At 35.8% G+C, this 27,985-nt stretch overlaps 1 protein-coding gene and 1 long non-coding RNA gene across 5 annotated transcripts; both read left to right on the top strand.

Moving 5' to 3' along the window:
* The first annotated feature begins 1,728 nt into the window (after nt 1-1,728).
* On the top strand, nt 1,729-12,121 carry LOC121312860. The gene is made up of 3 exons (XR_005949911.1): nt 1,729-1,954; nt 9,361-9,419; nt 11,742-12,121. It is a non-coding gene; the product is annotated as an uncharacterized LOC121312860 (long non-coding RNA).
* A 665-nt stretch (nt 12,122-12,786) lies between these two features.
* LOC121312858 (little elongation complex subunit 1-like) lies at nt 12,787-27,905 on the top strand. 4 transcript variants are annotated; one of them, XM_041244709.1, is made up of 15 exons: nt 12,795-12,939; nt 13,320-13,396; nt 13,486-13,523; nt 14,020-14,102; nt 14,394-14,433; nt 14,881-14,937; nt 16,995-17,084; nt 17,648-18,366; nt 18,709-22,278; nt 22,949-23,114; nt 23,622-23,782; nt 24,091-24,281; nt 25,583-25,689; nt 25,778-25,876; nt 26,579-27,905. In XM_041244709.1, exons 1-15 carry the CDS (start codon nt 12,913-12,915, stop codon nt 26,755-26,757), a joined length of 5,604 nt encoding a protein of 1,867 aa, XP_041100643.1. In that variant the 5' UTR covers nt 12,795-12,912; the 3' UTR covers nt 26,758-27,905. The 4 variants fall into 4 exon arrangements, with proteins under 4 accessions (XP_041100644.1, XP_041100643.1, XP_041100642.1 ...); XM_041244708.1 differs by having other exon boundaries at nt 22,946-23,114; XM_041244710.1 differs by lacking the exons at nt 23,622-23,782; nt 24,091-24,281; nt 25,583-25,689; nt 25,778-25,876; nt 26,579-27,905 and having other exon boundaries at nt 12,787-12,939; nt 18,709-19,663; nt 22,946-23,088.
* Nucleotides 27,906-27,985: the final 80 nt, after the last annotated feature.

The raw sequence follows: 27,985 nt of genomic DNA, 5'->3' as shown, positions 1-27,985 counted from the left end.
TTCTTTTACAACATCCTCAGCGTACTAATTACTTTTTACCCTTTTAGATCTGTTACAACTGATTTAATAAAACTTTACCAAGTCTGTTCAATTAACATGAGCTTAGTCCAGAATAAAAACAAAGCAATTAAAATAAAAAAAAAAACCTGAAGTGGAATGTAATATTAGCTACTGATGATTCCTGGCCTCTTTTCAGTTCCTTCTCATTCTCCTTTAATTAAAGCGAGGCACCCTGGAATGATTTCATTTTTCTGGGCTGGGAACCTGCAGAGATGCATTTGTTAATGTTTCAATGCACTGGCTGGAATCCAGGCAAACAGGTTTATCTGACAAAATTAAAGTGAAACATCTGGATTTAACATTTAACACAAGTGCGTCACCATTTTCAAAGATGTAAGGCTGTATTCACAAACCATTTACCCCAGTTTACAGGGTTTTTTCTGGGTTTGCAGTGTGCAGGTGTAGTGGTGATGTGATTATGAAACAGAAGACAAACAAAGTTCACAATCCAAATGGGTTTGATTTTTATAATCCTCATCTGGAGACCACAAAGAATAATCACAGGCAATACACAGCAATGTATATTGCACTGTTCCAAAACAATGGGTTGCAGTCCCAAAATAAGACACAGTCTGTAAATAATAAACACAGTAGAACACATAGACACACACACACAATTACAAGAGTGAGTTTTATAGTGCTTGTGATGAAATAGAATTTTTAAGTGTACAATAGTGCAGTATTGTCCGGGTTTAGTGCTGGCCTTAAGCGTCAGCTCCAGATTGTGTTAGCCATCTAATAATAACAAACAAGTAAATTTTTAGACATGACAAAACAAACAAACAAAACACTCACTGTAATTCACAGTACTCCTTCTGGTTCAGCTTAACCATAAACAAAGGAACAGATCACCTTGCTATGTCCCCTTATATACCATCAGTCAATACCTCTTGGTTAACGAGTGCAACTGTTTCTCCTCCAATCCAAGGTTGCCACATCGCTTGTGATACATTTATCTGCTATATCACCAATCACATGCTGCGCTGTAGACCCCACCGATCTCACTCTAGTACTGCGCACTGATTTACACTCAGCACCCTCGATTCCAGCACTGCATCACCAGCAACATGCCAACCCACTGGACTGATGGCTTCTGCAAACTTCTTATTATAATACTGCTTTGTTATTCATTTATTGTAATTCTAACATATGTATTTTATTTATTGTATTTGTTACTTAATGCACAGTGAAAGTGTAAATCACCTTGGATAAAGGCGTCTGCTAATATGAATAAGTAATAATGATAATAATATGGAAATCCGTAAATATCTTTCCATAGATATTATCACGAACATATGAAAAAAGCATCCCTTACGTACGTGAAACTACACGTATGTAAGAACTGTCACGAACCATGACAGAAGCCCCCTCTCCCGGCCCGCTGCGGTTCAGGCCTCTCATAATGTATACGTATTTCGTTACAAACCAAAAATTGACACATCTGGGGCCTTGTTGTTAGTTGCCTTAATGCTTTCCTAATTTTAATAAACTTTTCCCTAATGTAAATAACACAATAACAAATATATACAATTTAAATACATTATCATCAATGAACACTAGTTAAAATAAAAAATCAGTTATTTGTTTTATTTGCTGAAATGTGTAAGGCGAACAATTTTTGCAAAACAGGCATTTTAAGAGCACCCGCATCTTGTTTGGGGTCCTGAGTCAATGTGGTGTGCGTTGTGTGTTGCGTTTGTGGGATGATGTTGAATTTTTTTACAGTTTAAGTATTGACAAGTGTTAATTAATATTGTTTCATTAAATTTTACTTTGTCTGGTTTGTATCTTGTCATCTGTTATCATGATGCCCGGGGAGACTCACTCTCAAACAGCGGGAATCGCTTTGGACGCAACGATAGGAATTTGTCAGAACTGTACTGCATTACAGCAGGTAGGTAAACACACTTTATAAATTAGTACATACATTCACAGCCTTACTTCTCAATATTCCTTCTCAGTTTATGTCAAGTACGGGGTTTAGAACTGAGTACTGGTGTAACTTCATAAAGATGACTTTTTTAAATAAAATGTTCAGACTATATATTTGCCTTTATGTAAAACACTAGGATTTACACTATTTTCTAGTTACCAATCACCTGTATAAGGAATTCACGTCTATTTTATGTCGACGTTTTGCTAGTTTGTTTTTGTGTTGAGACAAAGGCTGGACCGATTTCAAAGCTAGTACGGACAATTTTAGTGGACCTGAGCAAGCTGCATGACTGAATTTTGTTTAGCCTGTCAAACTCAATGTTGTATTGGTGTGCTGTGTCTTTGTACTATTTTTCGCCAGGTTAAGGGTCTTAATAGCAGATGTACACATGTATTAACCGTTGAACACTCATTTTCAGTGTTAGGACTACTTTAGATTTACGTAACTCTGAAATGCCACTGTAATTAACTATTTTAGGGTCTGGATGGAGATTTAACAGTTCAATTAAACAGTCTAGAAGAGAGCCACTCCTATTTTGAGCATTCTGTATATACAAATAATTTAACAACTTTCCGTTCTAATTCTGTTGTTTGTGCATAATTCAGTGTAATAATAAAATCGCTTGCTATGAGTACCAATTTTTCCTTTTCTAAACCTAATGGGCAGGGTCATGGTGGTGATTATTTTCTAGTTCTTGGCCTTACTGTCTTTACTTATAACGCATTTGAGCAATTTAATCAATTTCTGTTCACAATAACAATATTGAGCTGTTCCAAGCACTATGCAGTTAGTAATGGTGTATTTACATATAATAATGCAATATAACTAGTGTTCAGCATTTCTGGTTTATTCAGAATTTTACTGAAATACAGATTTATTTTTATTTTTTTTTAACTGAACCTCGGTGTTTACTGATTTATACCTGACTTTTCCAATACTATTCAGTATTTTCTGGAAATACACAATATTTTGATTAAAATGCTGTTTTTTTTTCGGGCGCTCCCGAGTGGTGCATCCAGTAAAGGCCCTCCGCATGGAGTGCAGGATCCACCCTATGGCCTCGAGGCCAAGCTATTCCTCTTGCCGACCGTGGACGGGAGTGCCCGGAGTGCAAACAACCGAGGACAGCGTATTTTCGTCTTCCCCGCTCCCGAGTCAGCGCAGGGGTGGTAGCGGTGAGCCAAGCTTAAATAGTAATTAGATATTCTAAATTAGGAGAAAATAATAAAAAAAAGAATTGCCGACTACTAAATTATTTTAAAAAATGCTGTTATTTTTACATGGACATTGTAATAAGCAGCCTTACATTGCATCCCAGTGTACAGTATGTTTAGATGTCAGAGGATCAAATGATGGTCCTCCTAATTACCACAAACAATATCATAAACATCAATGCATTAAAATCATTTGAGCCGATACTTTATTGTGTTTCAGGGCAGTACTTCACTCTTCAATGTTTATATAAATGAGAATAACAAAACGTAACTTACTTAATTTTTATACAACACAGGTAATGGACATAATCCTTGAGAACCTATTTCATCAATTTCTAATCTATCCTCCTTCCACATTATGCCCCCTGCATGACAGGAACCCACTGTAAACCCGCCTTCTGCCTGTGTCGGGACCCCTGGTGTGATCTATGTGTAAATGCCTTTTATCATTGATTGTACCCTTTTTTCCTGTGTTTTTTCTCTCTTCTCACCTGTATCTCCCCTTCATGACAGGAACCTGCAGTAAACCAGCCTTCTGGCTGTGTCAGGAACTTTGGTGTAATTTATGTGTAAACATCTTATCGTAAAGTACTTCACTGCAAGGCAATAAAGTATATTGCATCAAATTATGTATATGTTTTGTATCTGTTATTTATTTAGCATTGATGATTGTCAAATAGTAAATGCATTGTTTATTTTTAAGGATTGTTTGTGGTAGTTTGGTAATTAGTAGGACCCTCAAATGTTGTTCAAACGTTCCACATTGGTTCTCTGTTCACACACATTATCACCTGATTCTATGCACACACATTATCACCTGATTCTGTTGGCCAATCAGTCTGATTATTGTTACAAGTGCTGGGCGTAGTAACTAGCTTGATCAAAAACTAAATTGAAATACTTGCACAAAAATATAATATTTTGATTGGACAAGGAATGAGGAGAACATGTAAATCAGTTTATAAATATTGAAAAGAAAACAAATGTTTCGAAGTATACAAAAAGCCAAATGCAGAAATTGCCCATATGAGGCAGAGGACGCATAGTGTTGCAAATACTGCTGCATTGAGGTACATGCTCGCGCTGACAGAATAAAAGAACATACTGAAAGTAAGCGACACATTAAACTAAAACAAGAAAGCGAATTGAGACAAGCAATCCATTTGTACGGCTTTCACACACCTTAATAAAAGAGAGTGCAGAATGACTGTGTTAATCAGTTTGTCAGAGAGCTCTGCTTTGCTAGACAGTCTGTTTATTGCTGAGAGGTGTGTATTGGCTACTTGGTGCGACAGTACTGTCCAATCAGCTAAAACACTGCCTAATGCCAACAATCTCGTTGCTTTAGTTGGTAAACTTATGGAACACACTGATGGAAATGTCCAGTGTGATTTTTGTGTCTCTCTGATTGGGGAATAAATCTGGCTTGTTTTGTGCTGATGTCATGTTCATATCTTCTGCAAATACTGTTTCCATCAGCACAGTGATTGCCCAGGCGTTCACAAAGTAGCAGCTAACTTGGGAAAATGTGTTTCATCATATGTGCTATGGACATTAAACTTAATCAGAAACCAGAACTGCTGTGCATCATATTCCATTCAAGTGGACTAACTTCTGAACTTGAAAATCCCAATGAACTGAACAAAATTTAATTGCATTATACTAATCAGACGACCCAGTTAATTAGTTTATCTCTGACCAAGTGGACAAGTTAGACTGATCATGGGAACCAGCTCCAAGACCTAGTACTGTATATAGAAAATATAAAGCAGAATCATAGACAATTTATTCCCCTCCTCTTTTTAAAGAAAATGTATACATTCTTCGTTTTTTTATTGTGTTTTTTAACATCGACTATACGTAATATAATCAGACATTTAAAATGTAGTGCCTATAGAAAGTCTAAACCCCCTTGAACTTTTTTTCACATTTTGTTGTGTCAGTGCCTCAGAGTTTCATGCATTCAATGAGGCTTTTTTTTTTTGCTTATCTACACACCAAACTCCACACTGTTAAGGGAAAAAAAGTTTAAGTGTGTGTTTATTGTGTGTGTGTGTGTGTGTGTGTGTGTGTGTGTGTGTGTGTATATCTAGATATATATAGTTTATATATATATATATATATATATATATATATATATATATATATACACACACACACACACACACACAGGATGTGTGGATAAATGAAAAAAATAAAACTATTTTAATGCATTTTAATTCCAGGCTATAAGGCAACAAAAGGTGAAAATTAGGGTGTAGACTTTCTGTAGGCACTGTAAGTGGAACCCACTGTTCTACACAATGGACATTCTTTAAAATAGTGTACATTTGTAGGACCGATCAGCACACCCCCATGTGCTGTGCATATATGCTAATGATTTAAAGCATGATTGATAAAGGCGGTTTGATTTTGTATGTTTAACATTATCAGTTTATTTGTGGTTATTTTATTATGACAAAAAAAAAATCCAAAATACAATTTAATAAGCTGCAGAAATTTTCATGGGGGAACTTCAAGAATAAAATATAAAACAAATCAAAGAAAACTTTTAATAAAACTACACATTTGTTCTCTTAATATCTATAGACTCAACAATATGTTACATATTAACTGTATTATAAATGTGAGCAAAAGAAAAACAATATTATTCTGCTCACAGTCTACCAAGACAAACAGAAGGATCAGAAGCAAAAGAAAGTAAAACAAACAAAAAAAAAAAAACAGTAGTTCTCAAACTTCATTGCACTGCGACCCCCCTTTTAACAACAAAAAATACTACAGGACCCTCTATCTTGTGTTATTGCAGAATAGTTAGTGCTGATAATAAAACATCACTTACAAGGCAGTATTAACCAAACTAATATTTATTTATTGGTTATTCTTAATACACAGTATAATTGACTATTTTTTATAGACAGCAGTAAAAATAAAACATTTTACATTACTTAATGAGAGCGGTGCGCTTGTTTGGATGAACAGAAGACCTTCAATCAATCAGTCGATCTCTATTTTATATAGCGCCTTTCATAGTGGACCACCATCACAAAGTGCTTTACAAGATGCGGTAACATCAAGAAAATCCATAATACTTTAAATACAGAGAAATGCATAATACATGCTATACAGTTAGAAAAAAAAGTGTTTAGTACATGATAGTAGCATCATACATGAAATAGTACATTAAATACTGTGGAAAGTGCAAATGGGGCTCTGCTGCTGAGGTAAAGGCAATTGTCATCTTCATTGGTGAGGCAGGCCCTATACCTGTTTTTCAGTGAACAAAGTTAGGTAGATGAAAACGGTATGGGTGTTTTCAGTGCTGCAGATGATAGCTCTGGCTAGTCTAGGAAAAGAAATCCAAAAGTTAGCAAGATTGTTGAGAAAATCTGAGCGTCAATGTCTTGTCACAGAAAGATCCACCAATGCGATTTCTGTTGGAAGTGGCAAATTAGCACATAAAGTAATTTCTGCAATAAAATAATTTCTAATCCACCCCTCTGCTTTTCGATCCTTTCCAGGGTAGTCCAGCAGTCCAGATAAGCTGCGTACCTACCGTTATTACGCATTAAATAATCCTAAATATGCACTCATTTTAAATTTAATGCATAAAAATATGACTAGCAATTTTCTGAACTAGAACAAGACATAGGGCCTATAACTAAACTAATTATAAATGTTAAAAATAAACAGATACTGTTTACTTTGACAATAATGAACAGGTATTGTTTACTTGTTGCATTTACTTCAGAAAATTATTATTATTATTGTTATTATTATTGTTATTATTATTATTGTTATTATCATTTGTAAAATGAATACAGAGAATAACGTAGTATTATATTTTTGTGCTTGACAGCAATTTATACATTTGTTTTACAACATAGTCACACCAACTAACATTTTACGTTTGTTCTACTAAAAACACTTCTGTAGAAAAAATAAATATATATATATGATGTAACATTAACTTTTGTAGCCACTTGCTGTCAAACATTTCATATTATAACTTCGACCTGTACTGTACAGTAGAAAAGAAAAATGTAGCCTTCGCAATGTCAACTACAACAACGTTTCGTTAAATTCTTGTTTTAAACACACACTGCTTAAAAATGCAGCACAACTTAAATTTTTCGACTTCATCAAAAACAAAAAAAGATCTCATACAAATATCTGGGTACTTAACAAAAGACGGCACAGTAATCCATTCCTGCTTCAAAATGCCGCAGAACACATCCACAACCAATGCAGAGTAAGCAAGATAAACAAAAATTACAAAAGGTAATTTTGAAGTACATTAAGTAATAATAATAATAATAATAATAGCAGCTTAAACCATCAATATTATTTAGGAATCAACCTATTTATTTTTAAAAAGCATCAGAATAATAGTTTACTCACAGTTCAACTTTGGATTTAATGTAGCATCAAGTCTGTTCTGCTGCACACATCTCGCTTTCCTATTGTCTTCAGATATTTTAAAAAAATCCAAACGCCTCTCTTTTTAGACTTATTTCCTGCAGGATGATTGTACGTTACACAGCACTGGGAAAATTACTGTCTCTGTGGTCTTGCATCATTAGTAAGCACGCATGACCAATTCTGTGCTGGAAGAAATTCAAGAGTGAATATCGGTGTACATTATCGGCTAAAATAACAGAAACTGTCGAAAGCCGTTTATGTTTTTTTCCTTGAATCAGTGCCATGTCAGTAGGCTACTGATTATCAGTGAATCCCTAGTTGTAAGTCATTCTTTTGCAAGGCACTGTCATCCAAAAAGTCATCCAGTGCAAAAAATATTTCCAAACTGCCACGGTTCACATGAAAATACCACAAGAACAGCTTCTTTATCCAGCTTTCGATTTTGTCAGTGAGAGTAAAAAAGTTTTAAGAACATTTAAGTGATCAAAGGTATCTCCTAGGTAGGCTAGCAAAGCAAGCCATTTAGCATGTACACACTTTTCAGCCAGTGGAGATTCATTGTCAAAAAGAGAAATTATCACTTTCTCTCTTAGCACCAACAAATTATCTGAGCACCTTACCTCGAGACAGCCAGCTAACTTGTGTGGTAAAGTAGCTGTCGATGATCTGCTTCCATCTCATCACGTAAAACTCCAAATAGGTTTGCATTTGTTGGACGACTCTTGATGAAGTTGACAATGTGAACAGCATCGAGAACTTTGTTTAGGAACAGGTGGCATTATTTTTGCAACAAGGGCTTGCCTGTGTTCAGTGAGTCCAAACAGCTTGTGGTGTAACAGCCTGCACTCTGGTGTTTTTTCAACAACCTGCTGTTTTTTTCCAGTTACTGCACGAGCACTGTCACTGCAAATACCTACACAGCACAGCCATTCCAAACCAGCATGGAAGACAAAACCATGCAAAACAGCGAAGAGCTATTCCCATAGAACATTGAAGTAATGGAAAGTAACAGAAATTCCTCTTCGATTTTTCCATCATTCTCAGATCTAATGTAGGTCAGCATCTGAGCAGCACTTACATGTACACATCAACAGCCACACTGTGTGAATACACCTGGAAAGAGTGTCATTAGACAGGGGAATCAAATCAAGTTGACCATTTGCATTTTCCCTCAGCGTAATGGAAACCATTTGCTTGGTGTATAACAGAAAAAAAAGGCATTGGCCTCCTTTGAACCATCCCATTTAAAACCAAACTCCAAATATTTTGGATCAGGTTTTCGTCTTCTTGGTTTATTACTGCTGCTCGGAACCTCACCATCTGCATTTTGCTTGCAGTGCAACTCGACTCCCCATACTGCCATTTCCACCATTTCAGAAAACGGTTCATTTTTAAATCTTTATTGGTGGTAAGTTTCTATTGCAGCGTTTTTTTTTTTTAACTCCGTTCAACCTTAGCGTCAATTCGCATGCAACAGTGGGGGAAAAAAAATATAATTGGTAACCAGTTCAGGCAGGTAAGGACTCACTGTGAGTAAAATCAACAATGTACCAATAAAAAAAAAATTAAAAATAGCTTACCTGTTTCTTAAATGAAAATAAGTGGTAGAGTGAACCTGTTAAATTACACAAAAGTGATGTCCGTTTTAAAATTGCACAAGTATTTGTGACCCACAGTTTGAAAAGCACTGCATTATAATATTGACGTTCTATTTTCATGTCATTTCAGAATTTAAACGAATATGTAGCTGCAATACTAGCACTGAAGCAAAAGATAATTGACACAGAGTAAGTATTCTTTTTTTTTTTTCCACTGAAGCAAATAGCTTTAGGTTTGTGAAAGAATTATTATACACAGTGAACAACAATTTCCCTACAAATTTCAGGGATATACAGTCTTACTATACACGGTGGTGGCAGTAGACCTGTGTATAATAAGACTGCCCATGTATAATAAGGTTGATGATAAAACTGCTAACCTCATTTTCATTAAAAACACTACCACCAGTACATGAACACAACAAAGCACTCAACACCAAAACAAACAGTGGCCTGTGGATTTAAACTGTAATCTGCAGAGAAGGGGAGAAAATTGTCAAAGAACCGAATATACAAGTACTCTTAGAAAAAATTATTTTAGCAATAAATGACGTCAGCCACATGCTCCCCCGTGGGATGTCAAGCACTGTAGACTGATGGCCCTCAGAAAGCAGAGGACCTTGAGTGGCAAGGAAATTATTGTCAGCCTTCGAAAAAGCCAAGCAAATTTTCTGATTAGGTTTTCATGAATATAATACCTGTACATGTAGTTTCCCTGTGCACCCCCAGTTTAAAGTTAATTGTAAATAATAAAGTTGTTTTATTTATTCTTTTTAAAGTTCTATTTTCAGTGTTGTTTTCAACACTTATTAAATTGTTAAACATAAACATTGCTGGTACAATTTCTGGCGTGTCACCGTGTATAATTATAACAAATAACACCAAAACTGTATATTGTATAAGGCTGTAATTTTCTCAGGTTTCTAGTGACATTATAATAATAATTGTTATTTTTATATAGTGCCTTTCATAGTGGACCACCATCACAAAGTGCTTTACAAAATACAAGACTAGGGTGTGTGAAATATGCATCAGCTGCAGAGTCACTTACAACGTCTCAGCCGAAAGACGGAACACAAGGAGATTTAGTGACTTGATCAGGGTCACACAGTGAGTCAGTGGCTGAGCTGGGATTTGAAACGGGGACCTCCTGGTTATAAGCCCGTTTTTTTTAACCACTGGACCCTACAGCCTTGTATTATTATAATAATAATAATAATAATAATAATAATAATAATAATAATAATAATAATAATATTATTACTGATATTAGTGATATTAATTATTAGTATAGCAATGACTAATCTTCAACACAACAGCTATGCAACCCTGGTTGGCTAACAATATAAACAATCAGTCATCAGTCAGTTCAGTTACCCAGATACACGATAATGTAAGATTAATGCACTTACCCGTCACACGCGATTTCCAACTACATCACCAGTTTTCTGATACAAAGCCCATCTTTTCAATGTTACAATGTACTTGTTTATCTATCACAGCCCACGTTTTTTATTGTGCAGTTACACAGCGCTTCCTCCAGTTTCACCTGACGAAAATGCAGCAAAAACAAAGTGAACGAGACAAGCTACAGTAATGTAACAGTTAATCATTAAACAGTTTTAGATACTGTGATGCATTTTTTAAGAGTCTGTGATCTTTAGTTGCTTTTGTGCATTTTCATTTGCAAGTGAACTGTGACATTAAGGCCTTATCGAGCACTGTATTCTGCAATTTTAAATACTGACTTTGGATACTGTTTTAATTCTGGAAACTGGTTTTTTTTTTTTTTTTAAATCTTTTTCTAAATTGCATTGCATTTTACGTTTTAATCAGTTCTGTGCATGGGTAACATTTTGATTTAATTTTGCTGTTGGGTCTTTAATGGGGAATTTTATATACTGCTACAATACATGCTGGATTTGAAAGTATGTACCGTATTACAGTCCGTGTGCTCACAGTTGTCTTTTTTTGGCAAGTGATGATTTCATGAATCATGTCATTCTGAATTAAAATACTTCTTCTGTTGAAAATAGTACTGTATCAACAAAACCAACTATGATACATCTAAAAGGAATCATATTTATTTTAAAACCCCTTCCTTTCAGCTATGTATTTTTTTGTGTTCCCTGAAAAAACGGACAAGGGTTGGAACGGGCTAAGAATGAAATAATAAGATATGTGTCACACTTGTTTAACCATAACTGAAGCAAAAAAAATATAGTATGTCATTTATGTATGATAGACAAGTGTTCTGTTTCATGATCCTTTATAAAAACATATGTGATCAAGTGTACATCCACAGCTACTAGGGTATAGTGGAGGTGTCCTTACGTTCCACAATTTTACATATACCAAGAGCGCTGCTTCAACAGGCTGCCTAAAGGCATTATTTAGCATAAGGTATCAGAATAAAAAAGTACAGTATATGGAGACATCTCCCTGTATGTCAAACTTTTTTTTTTCAACAAACTTTTGTGAATTGTCTTTTTTTTTTTTTTTTTTTTACAGTCACCTGTTAACCGAGTACCAGCGGAAGTGTGATGATATCCTTTCTGAAATCTGTTAATATTAGTTTAAGAAATAATATGTAGAGGATATTGAGTGATCATTCATGTTATATGGTTTTTATTTGCCGCAGGAGGATGTCACAGTAAATCGCAAGCTCTGACAGGCGAGTGGTTTGTAATATTCTGTTTATATCACAAGTATATTTGTTTTTGATAGCCTAAAGTTCATTGTAATTGTAGCTCATGCTGCACAGTGTTGTGCATTTGATGAGTACATATTTATCAGCAAACTCCACCAGTGAGTGCTTAAGAATAAAAAAAAAAATTCCCAACTAAAACCAGTACTGCATAGAGTATTTTCATTTGCATTTTAAATTAAAAACCAGCAGAATTGTTATGTTCCTTCTGTAATATGTTCACATTTATACAATGTGATAATCCTTTTTTTTAACTAGTTGTATTCTAATTATTTGCTAGTTCTTTCCTTAACAAATTATTACAGCTTCAGAAGGTTGAAACGGTAAGACCTATATTATATATATTATATAAGCAATCTATATATAATATTATATATATATATATATATATATATATATATATATATCTCAAAAGAAACTTTTAGAACAGGTGCAATGATTGCTTTTATTGTACTGATTAACAATTGACAAAGTTATGGGGGGATACTATGAGTGTCACAGGCTAGTAGAGTGTGTGGCCACCGTTGGAAGCAATACAAGCAGTACATCTGTGACGCATGCTTTGCACCAGTTTTCGGATGTTGTCTTGTGGAATCCAGGCCCATTCCTCTTGTGGTGCCTGGATAAGCATCTACCTGTTCAGTGGTCTCCGAGCCCTAGAAGCGACACGTCTCCCAGTTCGTGGCCTGTCGTTGAAAGAGTGTGTCTGGTTATGCCGTCTCACCGGGCCACAGTACACTACCCTAGTGCAGCCTCCAACATGCCGATTGCACGAAGGCACTATTGGTGTTTTTCTGTTATGGAGTTAAATAATTCAGCCTGCTGCTTATTGCCACTGAAAATGCATAAATAGAACGTATCCTCCTTTTTCTCTCCAGGGAGTCCAGCACACTCCATCATCAACTGGATGAACTTCTCTTAAAATGTACTCCACTTGAGAAACAAAATGAGAAACAAATTGAGGAAATAGAAGCCATGAAATCTGAGCTTGAAGAAAAAAGGGTATATGCATCTATTCAATGGAATTCTGTTCTTGTACAACTTGGGTGACGCCTTTGTTTAGTTTATTATCTTTGTGCCCGCAAAGCCAGCACAGGTACATCTCAGTAGTGAAAGCATTAATAAAAAGAGAGACCCAGGTATTATTGGGCTATTTATAGCTATTATATGACCCTGCTTTGGTCTTTCCTTGTTAAGATGCTGTTTAAAAAAAAGTTCTGTACTGTTTTGAGTTTAAATCAATCAGTCAATCTGTCCTTTGACAGCTGATACTGTGAACAAGATTTAGAATCGATACAAAAATGCATAGCAGAGAGATCCCACCTCTTAGTTTCTAGGGTAATATATTTTTGTCTCTCATGTGTATTTTTGTTCCCACATAGAGCTCCATAAAGGTCTACCAACAGACGTATCTGGAAATTGAAAGCCTAAACCAGCAGAATAATAAAACTGAGGCTGCGTAAGATTCGCTTCATTCAAAGTTTCATTTTTTTATCGTACTTTACTTTGTAAGCTTTTTATAACATCTTGTCTGTTTTCCAAACTTAGGAATAAGAAGCTCGAAGCGCAAGTGAAAAAGCTTGAAGGTCAGTATAATGTTTCTAATAGCTGCGTACATAATCAATTTATTTTACTTTTTTTTTAAATGTATTTATTTATTTTGTGGGTTTGCATGCTGTACTATTTTGAGTTTATTTACAAATGGTGGCATTCATTTGTAGATTCTAAAAAGCCTGACAAGCTTATAAGTAGAGTTAGAGTAAAGAGTAAAGGTTAGTTATGAGTAATGAATTGACTTTTCCCAATAAACTTTCCAAGTTGTATGAACAACCGAGAACTTAATGCATGTAAACCTTATACAGTTTAAAGAGTTGTGAGTTTTTGCTTTGAATTTCACATCCTCAATTGTAACTAATAAGGATATATAACCAGGTTTATTTTGCATGATTACACGCATGCACTGACATACATGAAGACTTTGCTGCTATCACGACCAGTTGTTGTAGTCTTGTTGATTTTTTACTTTTTTTTTTTTTTTTAAATATAAATTTTAATTTTCTTCCTTTGTTTGATTTTAACAAGAAACAACAACCAAGCAGAGCCAAGACATCAAAAAGTTGAAAACTGAGAAAAATATATTGGAGAAAGATTTGAAGAGGATACAGGTAAGTTCTTTAGTTGTCAAATCAATAAAATAATGAATGATAATGATTTAGTTTTGAATGAAGGCATCAAGTTGATGGATGCAAAAATGTCTGCAGATGTCTGTAGTAGCTTTAATTTGAATATCTGCAAAAACATAACTTCTTTGATAATATAAAGCTGTTGGAACGCTGAGTAAAGACAAGGTCCCACACCCTCCCTCTTCATAGTTAAGTTAGTGGTGAATTGTAGTTGGGGAAGGTTTTAAAGGACCACAAACACTTCAAGTAACTGAAATATATTTTGTTTTACAGAAACATCTTGAAAAAACTGAGAAACTAAATCAACAGAAAGGTAATTATAACTGTTAACTGCTGCATTTAACCATTCACTAAACTAATCTCCTGATATCTTTAACTAAATTAGTTCATTTTATTTGTCATGTTTGAATTAAGAGTTTACACATTTTCACATTGTTTACTTTCTCATTGTGTGATTTAGTCCCTGTTTTCAACAGTCTCAGTAAATGTAAACTGTACATTTTTAGTTTACTTCAGTGTGTGTGTGTGTGTGTGCGCCATGTATATGTATATATATATATATATATATATATATATATATATATATTATATATATATATATATATATATATATGTGTGTGTGTGTGTGTATATATACATTAGTCAAAAAAACATGTATTCATGAAACGGTTATAGACTTGTTACAGAAACGGTCTTGAACAGTTTCATGAATGTCAAACTTTATGTATTGAACTGAAATTCAGTCACTTTTCTTTTGCAGTATTAAAACATGCATGGACTCAAAAGAATGCAACAGAGGAAACAAAAATTGATAAAAGTAAGTATATTTTAAAGTTCTTATATAGCACTATTGTGGCTTATCTTTAGGTCTTCGTTTTTTGTGGTGTTTAATTTTTTTTTTTTTTTTGGGGTGGGGGGGGGTGGGGTTGTTTTTTTATATGCTTTATGAAATTATCATTTTAAGTTACTTTCCAAAATTCTTGGCCTTCTTTTTTTCTGCCACAATATGTATAGTAACTTGACAATACTTGCAAACTTGTACCTTCTTTCCTTTGCTGTCTTGCACTACAAAATCATTCTGGTCACGGGCACATTCTTCTGGGGGTTTTGTGTGTCGAGGCATTTTTGTTACATTTCACCACAATTTATAATTCTGTTTTAAATCCCAGGAGCATGTACTGTGAATTCACCCTGCATCTAACTGCAGGGTTTGAAACAAACAAAATTGGACTAGTACCTTTTAAAACTTACTAGTCCTGATATAAACTTATTAGTTTCTAATACAGTAAAATGGGTGTGATTGAAATGTAAATAGGTAAAGTAATGTAACATTGCAGGGACAGTATTGTATACCTGTGTTAAGTGCTCTGTGATGGAAACATGTCCAGTCAGGACATTATTCAGTGCCTTCTGAAAGTGAGGAAGCCAGCATGTCCCTCCAACCCAAGTGGGTATAAGGACTGTTTGATAGCTGCCTTGTCAGATTCCTTCAGATTGGGTCTTTTCAAAGGACTGTTCTGATAGAATGTCTGCTATGAAGGCTGACCTGTTTGCATGCAACTTTAAAAGCAAGTTCTAATCTGTGTGCTGAACAGTGAACTGCAAACAGGAAAGGACGGCTGGTTTTGTATGTCATTCTTTTCACAGCACCACTTTTGGCTTCCAACATGAGGGCAGCACCGTCTGTACCCACAGCCACCAACTTGTTTCTCTGTGATTCTCCATGGTTTTCTGTAAGCAGATTGCAAATTGCTTCTGTGATGTTTTCTGCATTAGCCTTCCACACATTCCGAACTCCAACTAAGTCTGAGGACAACTTCACGTAGCATAGCTCTGCCTCAGTAGTGGAGCTATCTGTAGAACTGTCTGAGATAACCGGCAAATACTTTTTAGTTGCCATTCTGGTTAACTGGGCTTGACGCTGGGTCCTCACACTAGTGTTTGTAAACTCCTGTGCCTGTTTGCATTTGTATAGGTTTTCCACACATTGAATCCTTTTGCCACATATCCATTCAAAATCAGAATTTGGTTGTGCATGTTTTGCAGTGGCGTGAGCTGTTCGAAAAACAATTTGAGCTTTAAAATCACAAAGGTGTTTGTGTTGTGTAGTAATTGTTCCACTTTTGATGTGCATTGTCTTTGCCTTCATCAGTTTCACACAGTTATGATGACTACTTGATTTTTCATGCACTTCAATCAACTCTATCTTAAAAGTAGACGACCCAGTCACAAATGTGCCACTGGACGCAAACCTTGCAGTACATCTTATTTTCTGAAGTCATATACTGCAGCCAGTCAAATTGTGAAAGCCAGGTTACTTGAAAAGTGCACTTCTTTTTTTCTCTGTCCTATTCCTGGTGTTTGCGAATCACCACTTCAGTCTTTTTTTTGTTTTGTTTTGTGGTGGTGGTGGTGGGGGGGGGGGGGGGCAGACCTTGCACTTCAAATATGTTCATCTGAAATCGAATGCCCTATTTGCATTCCATGCAAATGTACAACGTCATTAAGTGGGTTTGGTATTGCAGGGGTGATCAGGAGAGGTTTTGGTTCTGAGTGACTGTTTTGTAAACCTTATGAATGCTTGTTCACCACTGCTACACCTTGTTAGAAAATGTACTTTTACTGCATTTTTTAAAGGTAAGCCTGTGGATGTGAGAGTGTATCATTTTGTGACAACAGTAATGTGATGTGGATATTCCTAGCCAGGTGTTCACATTGTGGTTAGATCATAGTTGTATATTTATTTATTTTCCCCTCATCGCAGGCTTGGACATTCCACACATTAGTCCAGCTTTCTGAATACATGGAATGTCCTAGTATTCAGCTTTGTAATGTACTCATCTTGTTTTTTTTTTTTTCGTTTTTCTTCTGTAGCTAAAATCAAGCTGCTTCTGGAAGAGCTTTGGATGTGTATAGAACCCTCAGCCCAGGTTTCACAGAGGAAGGAAATTCAGCACTTTTCTGGTAAACTAATCCTGCATCTTGTACCTGCAACATAGCAGCAATACTCCTTTCTGTTGTACACTGTTAGGAATCTATGCCATTTTATTTCTATTTATAACTTGTACACAACTGTTGGAAAGCAAGAAACAGGTGTATACAAGACCACTTAAAATCAAGTCTCATTTGCAACATTTGATCTAAAGTACATGATGCTTTCTATTGTTCAAGTAGTAACATTTGAAATAACAAATCAAAATTAGATTAACGAACATATGTACATTTATAAACTTTTAGAAAAATAATATTAATATAGTATGGTTCTAAGGCTCTTTGAATGCAAAATAATGGAGATAGATAGTCATAATGAAATTTTAAACTGGTAGTTCATCTTAACTGAGATTAATCAGGGAACATAAAAAAAAAGATAAATACAAATACATCTTCAGTGGGACAACAGCTATGCAAGAAAACTATGTAAGTAAAGTAGTGATGTTGCAAGATTGATTGTGCATTAAACAGACCATTGGTATTAAACTTCTTTTTTCTTTTTTTTTTCTTTTTTTTTTTTACTGATTCCTTTGCAGAGGAGACTGGAATGCATTGCAGAAGAACCAGAGACTCGCAGCATTCCATGCAGACACTTTTTCCTGGTAGCCCATTGAAAAACCATCTCCATTTGAAGAAATCGCCCTTTCTCAGTAGTCCTTTGAAAGACCATCAGCATTGCAATCTAGCATCATTTCCTGGTAGCCCATTGAAAGACCAGCAACATTGCAATCTAGCATCATTTCCTGGTAGCCCATTGAAAGACCAGCAACATTGCAATCTAGCATCATTTCCTGGTAGCCCATTGAAAGACCAGCAACATTGCAATCTAGCATCATTTCCTGGTAGCCCATTGAAAGACCAGCAACATTGCAAGAATGCACCCTTTCTCAGTAGGCCGTTGAAAGAAATGCGGTTTTACAATCACTTGGCCATTCCCGTAAATGATCTGGCAGCTTCTATTCAGCTACATAATCTAGCAGGACCTGAAGTGCAGCTCAACACAAAACACACAAGAATTAAGCACACACAAATGACTGAAAGCAGTAGCAGAGAGAGAGATCACTTTAATGAAGATCCCATCTTAAATAAGGAAACGGGACAAAGATACTTGCATAATGACTTTTTGCATGTTTCTGGAGATGAACAAAAGGGACAAAGTCCAGCACCTGGGCAAAACCTTGATGAAATACTCGACTGGTTCAAACCTCTGCCACCACTCCTGTCTCCTGTGCATTTTTCATTACCTCGTAATCAGGTAGGCATGCTGAATTGCATGTATTTATCATGAAGTATAGACTGGAAAATTCATTTTAAACCAAATTTTTTGGTGATATTTAGAAATAGAATACAATAACATGTTATTGATAGATGAGTTAATTTTAAAGTGTTACCAATTGTTTTAGAAAGTACTGTATATTCTGTTGACGTGGCATTCTATTTTAAAATATGATTCATTTGGCTTATTTTAGGTTTTATTTATTGTTCCTTTGCTTTAGATAAGGCTATTGTAGGTGAAATATAAAATGTGCCCTTGCCTTTTAGAATTTGAATATATTGGTAACTACTTTGTGTTTTACAGAAATAATTTATTTTTCAGGATACTTTAATTGGCAATGCAGTATATTTAAGTGAGGAGGAGGAAGAAGAGGAAGTAAAATTCAACAGCAATGAGTTAAATAAACTATGTGAAGGTGACAAACCCAGTAAAAACCCTGAATCCCACAATGAACCAAGCTTGGCTCCGACCGTGGATCTTCCTTTAGTTGGGTTTTCTAACAACACTTCATCCACTGCTCTGTTATTTCACAGACCCTCACCCTGTATACTTACAGAGACAGAATGTGACGACAAGGCAATTTTAGACCAAGAAATGAGGGAAAGCAACCCGTCTTTCCCAGAGGAGTCCACTGATGTTCAGAGTGACAGTTTGCAAATTGGTGAAAATAGTGACTGCTTTAATTCATCGATTGACGCTAAAGAAAATGACACATTGGTAGATCATTTACAAAAAGAAACCTCTCAACACAGCAGTGTGAAGGTTGAGGCCTTGGAAGACTGTGTTTTAAATTCTTTGGCATCTGATGAAGGAAACACAAGTGTTCTAAAATCAGATTCTGAACAACTGAAAAAAATACAATCCCTACAAGAGCCTGAAAGCTCAGGAACAGAATATATGGAGGTAGAGAAAGTAATGCAAAAAGAAACGGAAAAGGATACTGAAGCTATTAAAGAACGTTTAATAAATTCCTCAGCAGATAGTGCAACATTAAGCCACTTTGAGGATATAATAGAAAATAACATAAAAAGCCCTTCTCCAGTGGCTAGTGATGATCAGAATATGCTAGTTGTGGATTCTCCTACAAAAGGTGATTTAAGTCCAGGGGGAAAAGAAGCCCAAGGTTCTTCTGCAAAAGTTTCTTCAACCTTCCTGGAAACTAAAGAATCTGAGATCAGACAACCTCAGCATTCACAAAGCAGTGGCACTACCAATACAGAGACTGTGAATGAAGCTTCTGTTAGGTGTTTTCAGAAACAAGAGATTTCTTGGACAGGTGAGTTGAGTTGCAGTAGAGGATGTACTAAAAATGAAGTGGTGCGCTCAACAGAAACCGAGATCGTAGGCATGACTAAAACTTTTACTGTCTCACAAAAGCCTAACTTAAAGGTAACTGCGTGTGTAAACATTTCTGATGGAGTAGATTTAGCAAAAGAGAATGAACTCTCACATAACAGTTCAGAATTTACTGAAGACGAAGCACTGCTCACAAAGGCAACTGAGGTTGAAACTGTGGCTGTAAATGGTTCTGTCTCACGCAAAGCTAATTTAACAGGAACTACTGACAAACCAAACCATGATGAAGCTGATCCAACAACCGCGATTGAATACACAAACAACAACACAAGATGTGCTGAAGATGAAACAGAGCACTTGGCCAAGTCAGAGATGTTAACCGTGGCAGACACTTGCTCTGGCTTACAAAAAGTCCAGTTAACAGGAACTTGTTACAAACCCAACACTGATAGAACTGATCCAGTAAAAGAGAATACATCATCCATTAACAGCTCAGCATGTAACGAAGATGAGGTGAGATGTGCAAGAGAAGTAGAGATAAAAAGAACTGAAACTTCCTTTAGCTTATTACAAAAATCAAATTTAACCCCAAATGCTTATTCAACAAATCCCAATGGAGCTGACAGAATAATAACAGAGAAACCCACCAGTTACATCTTAGAGTCAACCTTGTTTACAAAAAGTGATGATCACTTTACCACTGATGTGGAATCTTCCGTTGAAGAGACATCCAGTGACATCATTATGTTGGAAGAAAGACTTTGCCGCAAGGCTTGTCCTATGACGCGAGAAGAATCTGAGGATGATCAAGAGAGTTTTATGCTGCAGAGAAAGGTCAAGAAAACCAAGAACAAGGGTAATGAAAGCTCTGGTTTGGATGAAAAGGGGACCAATTTATGCAACTCCAAAGGGTGTGTGCCAGAGGTCCTCATAGATGTGCAAACACCAGTAGATAATAAGATGAGTATGAATGACAATAAGGCACTTGAAATGACTGAAGAGGAAATTCCAAATATTGATCTGTGTGAAGCATTGAAAGTAAAAATAGACAGCAAAGATCTTACCACAACAGATACTTCCTTAAACAAACATTCAGATAGAAGTACTTCAGAAACTGCAACCATTGAAAATTCTGAATTAGAACAGGATGAAATAGCATATAAGAATAAGCCAGAGGAAAACATGGAAATCTGTAAAAATAATATAGAAGTTAACGGGGCGGAGTGCAATATACAAGTGACTAGTTTAGATTGTGTGTTAACAGCGGAGCCAGATTCCCAGCACAGTGATAATGCATCAGATGAAAGCCTTTTGTGTGAATCATTAGGGATAATATTGAGTGAAGATTCAGATTCAGAAAATATAAGCACAAAAGATTGTAATACAAATAATAGGGTATCCCCCCCAGTTGCACCCACAACTGAGACTAAAGAAGCAGCGACTGTACCTAGTCACAGATGGCAACATCCAGCTACAGTGCAGAATAGTACAAAGGCCAGGCAAAAAGAGAAAGAACCAAGCCAGACTGCCCTTCCTGTCGATACTACTGACACCCCAACCTCATCAAAGCATTCCCCAGACTCAATAAGCAAAGTTAGGACAGAGATGGGACCACCTCTCCGTCCACTACTGCCACCGCTTATAGCCACCCCACCAAGATTTCTAAAAAGCACCTCTCCTTCCATGTCCATGTGCAGTAGGTCATCTTTCCCTTCCCTTATGGAGAATTTGGTCTCTCCACTGCGAGAAATGCCAATAACACTCATGTCACCACTGTCTGATGGACCCAAGAGCAAATCTCCATTACGGGCCACCCCATCCCCATCAGATATAACCAAAAATAGAAAGGTCCAAACTTCCCCATTGCAGTTCTGTGCAGCCACCCCTAGGCACGCTGTCCCCGTTCCTGGTAGACTGCCTCCATCAGCAATTCCTGCAATCAACTCCTCCCCTGGTATGCCCCAAGAAAACTCTGTTAGAATCCTTGACACCATGTACCCAGATCTTTCAGCTCGTGCAAGGACTCTCAATATTCTCAAAGGAAACATTCAGCTGAACAGATGTGCATTTGGAGTTGGGAGCAATATGCCAGGACCAGTCAATCAGATCTCTGGTTTTAAAGCCATCAATTCTTCAACAGCTTTCACCAAAACTGGAAAAGCTTGTGAAGCAGAAAACAGCTGTTTTGGACAACCGACAGAGAGATTAAGGCCTATGGGATTGGTTGATAGAGTCTGGAAAAGACCAGGAGTAAACCTACATTTACCAAAAAGTTCCAAAAAGCTTCGTTTAGATAACGATTCACCAGTAGCAGAAAAGGTGAATTTGCCTGTTGCATCTCTGGAGGATTCCAGAGCTAAATATTTGCATGGGAGTTTAGAACAACCAGTTGATATTAAATCATCAGAAATGCTAAAATCACAAATTAATCCTACTGAAGAGGCCATTTCCAAGGCATTTGAAAAAATTGCAAATTGCTGTTTAGATTTGATGCCTGTTATTCATAGCCATGTCCAAGTTGGAAACATTTCTCAGGTACCAGTACTGAGAGATGAAGAGAAGGAGGTCATCCATGAGTTCTGTGTAGTAAACAAGGTGAGCGATTATCATTGTTCCAAAAAAAAAACAAAAAAACATTTGAACCACAAACACTGCATAGCATATTGTATTACAAGAATTTTTTTTTTTCTTTACATTGTAACAAAGCGAAACTTTTTAAAAATGTATTATTATATATTTTTTTGTCATTGTGATGCCTAGACACAGAGTAAGCTGCAGCATCGCAGGTAAAAAGCAAAAAAATCAACCATGCAGCCGAACCCACTACAAGGAGCAAATGAGTAGAAGGGAGGAAACCTTGTATTTGTGTTTCTGCTCTGTTTAGATATGTGTTGGAGAGTTGCGGCAGAATACTTGTTGATCAAAAAACAATAGACTGTACAACAATCACAAAACAGTTTGGTTTTAAATGATTTACAGAAGCAAAATTGCTGTAATTGATACAGAATCACAAAGTGGCATAAACCATAAAACACTCCTGTCCATATTTATTTGTAAAAGGAAAACACGCCGTTAATGTTACTAAAGTCGTAAGACACGGTTTGGCATTTAGTGAAAATGGGTTCTGGTTTCAGTATACCGGAGTTAGACAAATCTGTAACCCCCGACTATAACATTGTCACTAATGGTGTAGGATGAAAATGGCATTCCTGTGGTAAGGATTTGTAATTATTATTTATTTATGTATTTATTTTTCCTACAGCAGCTTGCAGATTGTTTACTGGTTGCCATTCTTGCAAAACTGAAGACTGAAAAAAAGAGTATGAAGAGTTTATACCGTCAGGCCCTCTGTAGAGTTTATGTTGGAATTTGTCGGCAGAACGGAGACTTGGAAAGAGCCCGCCTTTTTTCATACAGTATTCTAAAAGAAGGTAATGTTATAGGTGAATTATTCAAATATCAATGAACTATATAGTGTAAGCTGACCATGTGTTGGTAGGATACCATAGTTTTATTTTATTTACATTTAGAGGATTTGCCGGGTGCAAGCAACTTCAGTGGTTAGATCATTTTAGTAGTATTCAATAGTAGTGCATGCACATTTGCACTACAAATAGAGTAAGCTGACCACGTGTTGGTAGGATACCATAGTTTTATTTACTAAGCTGATAATGGTGAAAAGTCGTAATTTGGTACCATACCTTGAGAATCTTGTATGGGCTATGCATTTTATACAAAATCCATATGGTGACATTGCTTAAGTTTGAAGCTTTAATTTTGTTCATAGAAAAGCATTGCATTTGGTTGTTTTAGCAATGTTTGTTTGTAAACATCTAGTCAATACTTTTTACATGACATACACATGTGTGTGAAGGTTTTATGGATATGAGAAATGAATGTTACAGTAGTAACATAACATTTTTCTTTTTTTAATGCAGATTTTCCAGAGTCTGACAAGCTCACTTTATTTATTGCAAGTACTTGGTACAGTTTGTTCTCCTTGCCAGGGCTAATTAATAAGGCAATGCAGGCTGTTACCAGGCAACGTGCTAAAGGACAAGTTCTGAAGTGTCTCAGTGCCTATCTGGGCTGGGAGAAGGTATTTGATTAGCTTTTATTCTATTTTACAATCTCCAAGCCATAGCTCACAATTCACTTAGCAATATATATGTAATATTGTACACTTTAGTATGTTAAAATACAATGCATACTTAAAACAATCATAAATGCATGCTGATACAACCCTAGAGAGGAAGCTGATTGTTATCCTACTGCTGTATAAAGATGATTAATAGCTTCATATCACCTGTTATTTGTTCTTATGAGTCAAACTTTATGTTATCTAACATGAGAGTATAATCTTTCCAAACATGTCACTGAACAAACCATGTTTAACTTTTTTTCCAGAACGCTCCCTGTGATGTAGAAAAGTTGATTACTGGTACACTTGTTGCTCTAAAAACGGGCGTCCGTATGAAATTCCAGCCTCACGACAAATGTGGAGAGGACCTGTGCCCTTTTGTGTGGGAGCATATATTTGCAACAGAACTTTTGTGTTCCCAGCTTCAGTGGAAGTGGACACATGACAATTTAATATGGTAAATCTGTCCATTACATGAAACTAACGAATCATTGGTTGCTGGAAGAGGCTAGTATTTCAGATGCAGGCATTACTAGAGGTCAGAATAGTCACTAGGTGGACGTGCTGGTTAAAGATGGTGGGCATTCTACTGTGTACATTCTGTCTTCTGTGTGTATATGTTGGATGCACACGGGTGCATATAGATAAAACGCATATAGATAAATGTGTTTACATGTTCATCTAGTGTGTGTGTATGTATATTAGTGGTGGGCAACTATATGAAAACTATATTGATACCATGCAGGTATTTTAAGATCGATAATATTGAAGTCTTCCAAAACACAGAAATATAATAACACAATTGCAATATCAAACATATATAGACGTTAACAGATATTTACATATGAAAAACAATAACTTACTTTAACTTAGTGGTGCTTTGCTTCACAATATCCACGGAGAAAAACAAGGGCTGTTTATATTGTTTTACTATTCCATCATCAGCCATGTCAAAACTGAAATATTTGTATACTTCACTGCTCCCAGATTTTCTAGCCAATCCGGAAGTAATTGAATTTGTAGCTGCAACACCTCGAAGTATTAAGTATGATGTCATGCTGCATTTTGCATTATTTTGATAAGGCTACTGTAGGTGAAATCTAAAGTGTGCACATGCCTTTTAGAATTATTTTGATATCTGTTTTTATGTTTTAAAAGTACATTAATAATAGTGTAAGTAATTACACAGATAAAATGCAGTGCTTAATGCAGCATGCAAATAGCGTTTGGTACCTAAATGCCAATCACTGGAATAAGATGGATAAAAAATATTTTAGTGTGTGCTGTTTGCCTATGAGACTGACAGTGATTGGTATGTATAGGATTTGTTGTATTTTAATATAAAATAAACAAGCGTTGAATTGACAACAGAATTGACAACAGAATCCATCAACAGTCCAAATCACCTTTGACCATTGTTCCATAGTCCAATTTCTGTGTTCTTGTGCATATTTTAGCCTTTTAGCCATGTTCCCTTTCTTAACAGAGATATTCTTAATGCAACACATCCTTTAAGTCCTGATTTCAAGAGTGACCTTCGTACTGTTGATTTGATCTACAACTACACCTGTGCCTTCTGCCAATTTTGTTGTCAATTCAATGCTTGTCTTCTTTCTATTCCTTAAGGATATTATCTGCAAGTATTGCTCAGCCTTGTTAGACAGCTTTTTGGTCTTTGACAAAGTTGGCCTTGCTTTTCTTAGACTACCATGTTTACAGAAGTGTTTCAATTATATTTATTTGTTTATTTTTGTGTAGCAAGGAGCTTTGGCCAATAATGAACAAATGGGTAAAGCAAAGAAAAGGAATAGATCAAGCAGGGTTTACAGCCGATATTACAGTAGCCGCTGTCCTGCGGCTAATAGGTAAGTACAGAAATCCTGCCCACTGAGAATTACTGTTTTAGAACAAATAAATAATTAAATAGAAATTGCATCTTTTTTTTTTTTTTAGGGCGCCTAGGACAGCTAGGACTGAAGAAAAGATATGTTGAATCTGTGAAAAATGTTGCAACAGTCATCAACACGTTTGGCAGACATGCTAATGCAGAAGGTAACGTGAATTATTGTACAGCTCCCAAATCCAAAACTTTAGTATAAAACACTTTCCCATTCCATTCTATTTAAATATACACTTTCTGGGGATTTTATATAACATTCTACAGCTACAGTTTCTAATTAAAAGAATATCTTACCATTTAGTTCAGTTTGTTCTTTTTCTCACTCGGTCCACTAGCCATTGTTCACTCAACAGTCTTTATTTTGCATGCTCAGTTTAACTCTTTAAGTACTGCAGACCTTGTATACATGTCTGGGAAAGATAATTCTTAGTGCTGAAAGTTAGCATATTCACTTTCTATTCATTATTTTACATAAATACCTGTTATTTATGGACAGAGGTTGATATTTATGGAAATGCTTCTGTCATGCTGAGTGTTTATTACCAATCCATCTGTTTGAATCTGAATTGCCGATGCACAGAAAACAAAACCAAAAAAAAACAACACATTATTTTAAATTAGATTTATTAACTAATGGGGAAACTAGTTCTGTAAGAGAGGTTATTTTGCTATGAGGAACATATTCATGGTTGGTAAAGAGTGAACATTGTTGTGTTATATGACCAATTCTGAAAAGCAGTGTGTTATTTTTACCCTTATCTCAAATGATCTCAAACGTGAAGGCTACTTGATGCTTTGTTGTTAGATTCTTAACTTGCAGTGTTCATTTATGTAGATTTCGTCTTATTTTGTAGGTGTTCCCTGGGGTGTACAGTTGGCAACAGTGTACGCTATTTATGATCTGGCACCAAGCAATCCAAAGGAAGCCATGGAATCACTCGCAGCTTGGAGATCGGAAACTACCAGAACCGTCCCCCCTGCAGTTACCAGCTGTATAACACAAATGGGCTCCATGTGCCGTCAAATAAGATGAACATAATCACAAGTTGTTGCAATGGACTAATACTGTGAAGGGTCAAGGCATCGATGAGTCTGACAGGCTTTCAAATTTTGTGTTACACACATTTTATGGACAAGGTGAAAGGCCAAAGGGTTGAGACAGTTGTTATCTTGGTTATACTGTGTTTCTTAGGAATCTTAACAGTGTATGAACTGAGGGCTTAACACGTAGATTGTTTCATAAGTAGTCTGCCTTTATAAAATCATTATCAAATCTTTGTAGAATTTCTGTTGTCAAGGAACAAAGAGAATTGAAAAACTCAGAATTTATTTTTATTTCTTAGGATAAATTCTGTTGACATTTTCTTTTTATATGACTATTTCTCAGAAGCCGTGTTGGAAATTGATACAAGGTGTACGTATTTATTTGCATAGTCATGCATTCCACTTGTGTAATATAACTCTGTACAGAAATGATTGTGCTAAAATCTATCAAATTAACCTTTCAGTAGGACAGTAACTTGTTTGTTTGTTTATGCGATGGTCCCTGCTATATATTGTAAATATAGGCTCTATATATGTTAATGTCTTGGAGACCATTTGAATTGTTTTATACATTATTAAAATGAATATAATTGATCCTTTTGAGTATTCTTTATAGATCCTTACAACATAATTGATGCAATGTATTAAGATGAGGTTTAACTGCAGTGCACATTAATCAGGTTTTAGATATGCATATCCTTCATGTCTGAAACCTAATTAGTGCATCTAAAATGCAACATACTGTTATGTATCACATAATTTTAAATAACTGTAATCCTGTTTTTGCCAGGGTAGCATATTGATTTATATTCGTTTCTAAAACCAAACCTATTGAGCAAATGAATGTCATAAGGTTGATCTTGTACAGAGTTTGCAGTTTTGCGTGAGTACTCACTCATGCCTGCTAAAAAAGTCACCCTTACGAATACGAACAGTAAAGAGATGCATCAAATGGGTCACTTTGCTACCAACCACTGCCCTGAACACTAGTGATGTACTGTATTGTACTAATTGTATGTCTATTTTGATGTGTTCTTTTGTTGAAGGAATTTGAAATACTTGTAAATAGTGCTGGGACAAATACCTGAATATTTGAAAGAATATCGCAACAAATTACAAAAAATACCTTGCACTTGTTTCCCGCCTCACCAGAAGTTGTGTGGGCTCTGTGTGATATGTGACGTTAATATATGTTTAAAAAAACACACAGGATCAAC

Source organism: Polyodon spathula, chromosome 3, assembly GCF_017654505.1.
Source record: "Polyodon spathula isolate WHYD16114869_AA chromosome 3, ASM1765450v1, whole genome shotgun sequence".
NCBI lineage: Eukaryota > Metazoa > Chordata > Actinopteri > Acipenseriformes > Polyodontidae > Polyodon > Polyodon spathula.
This window is presented reverse-complemented; position numbering and strand designations above follow the sequence as displayed.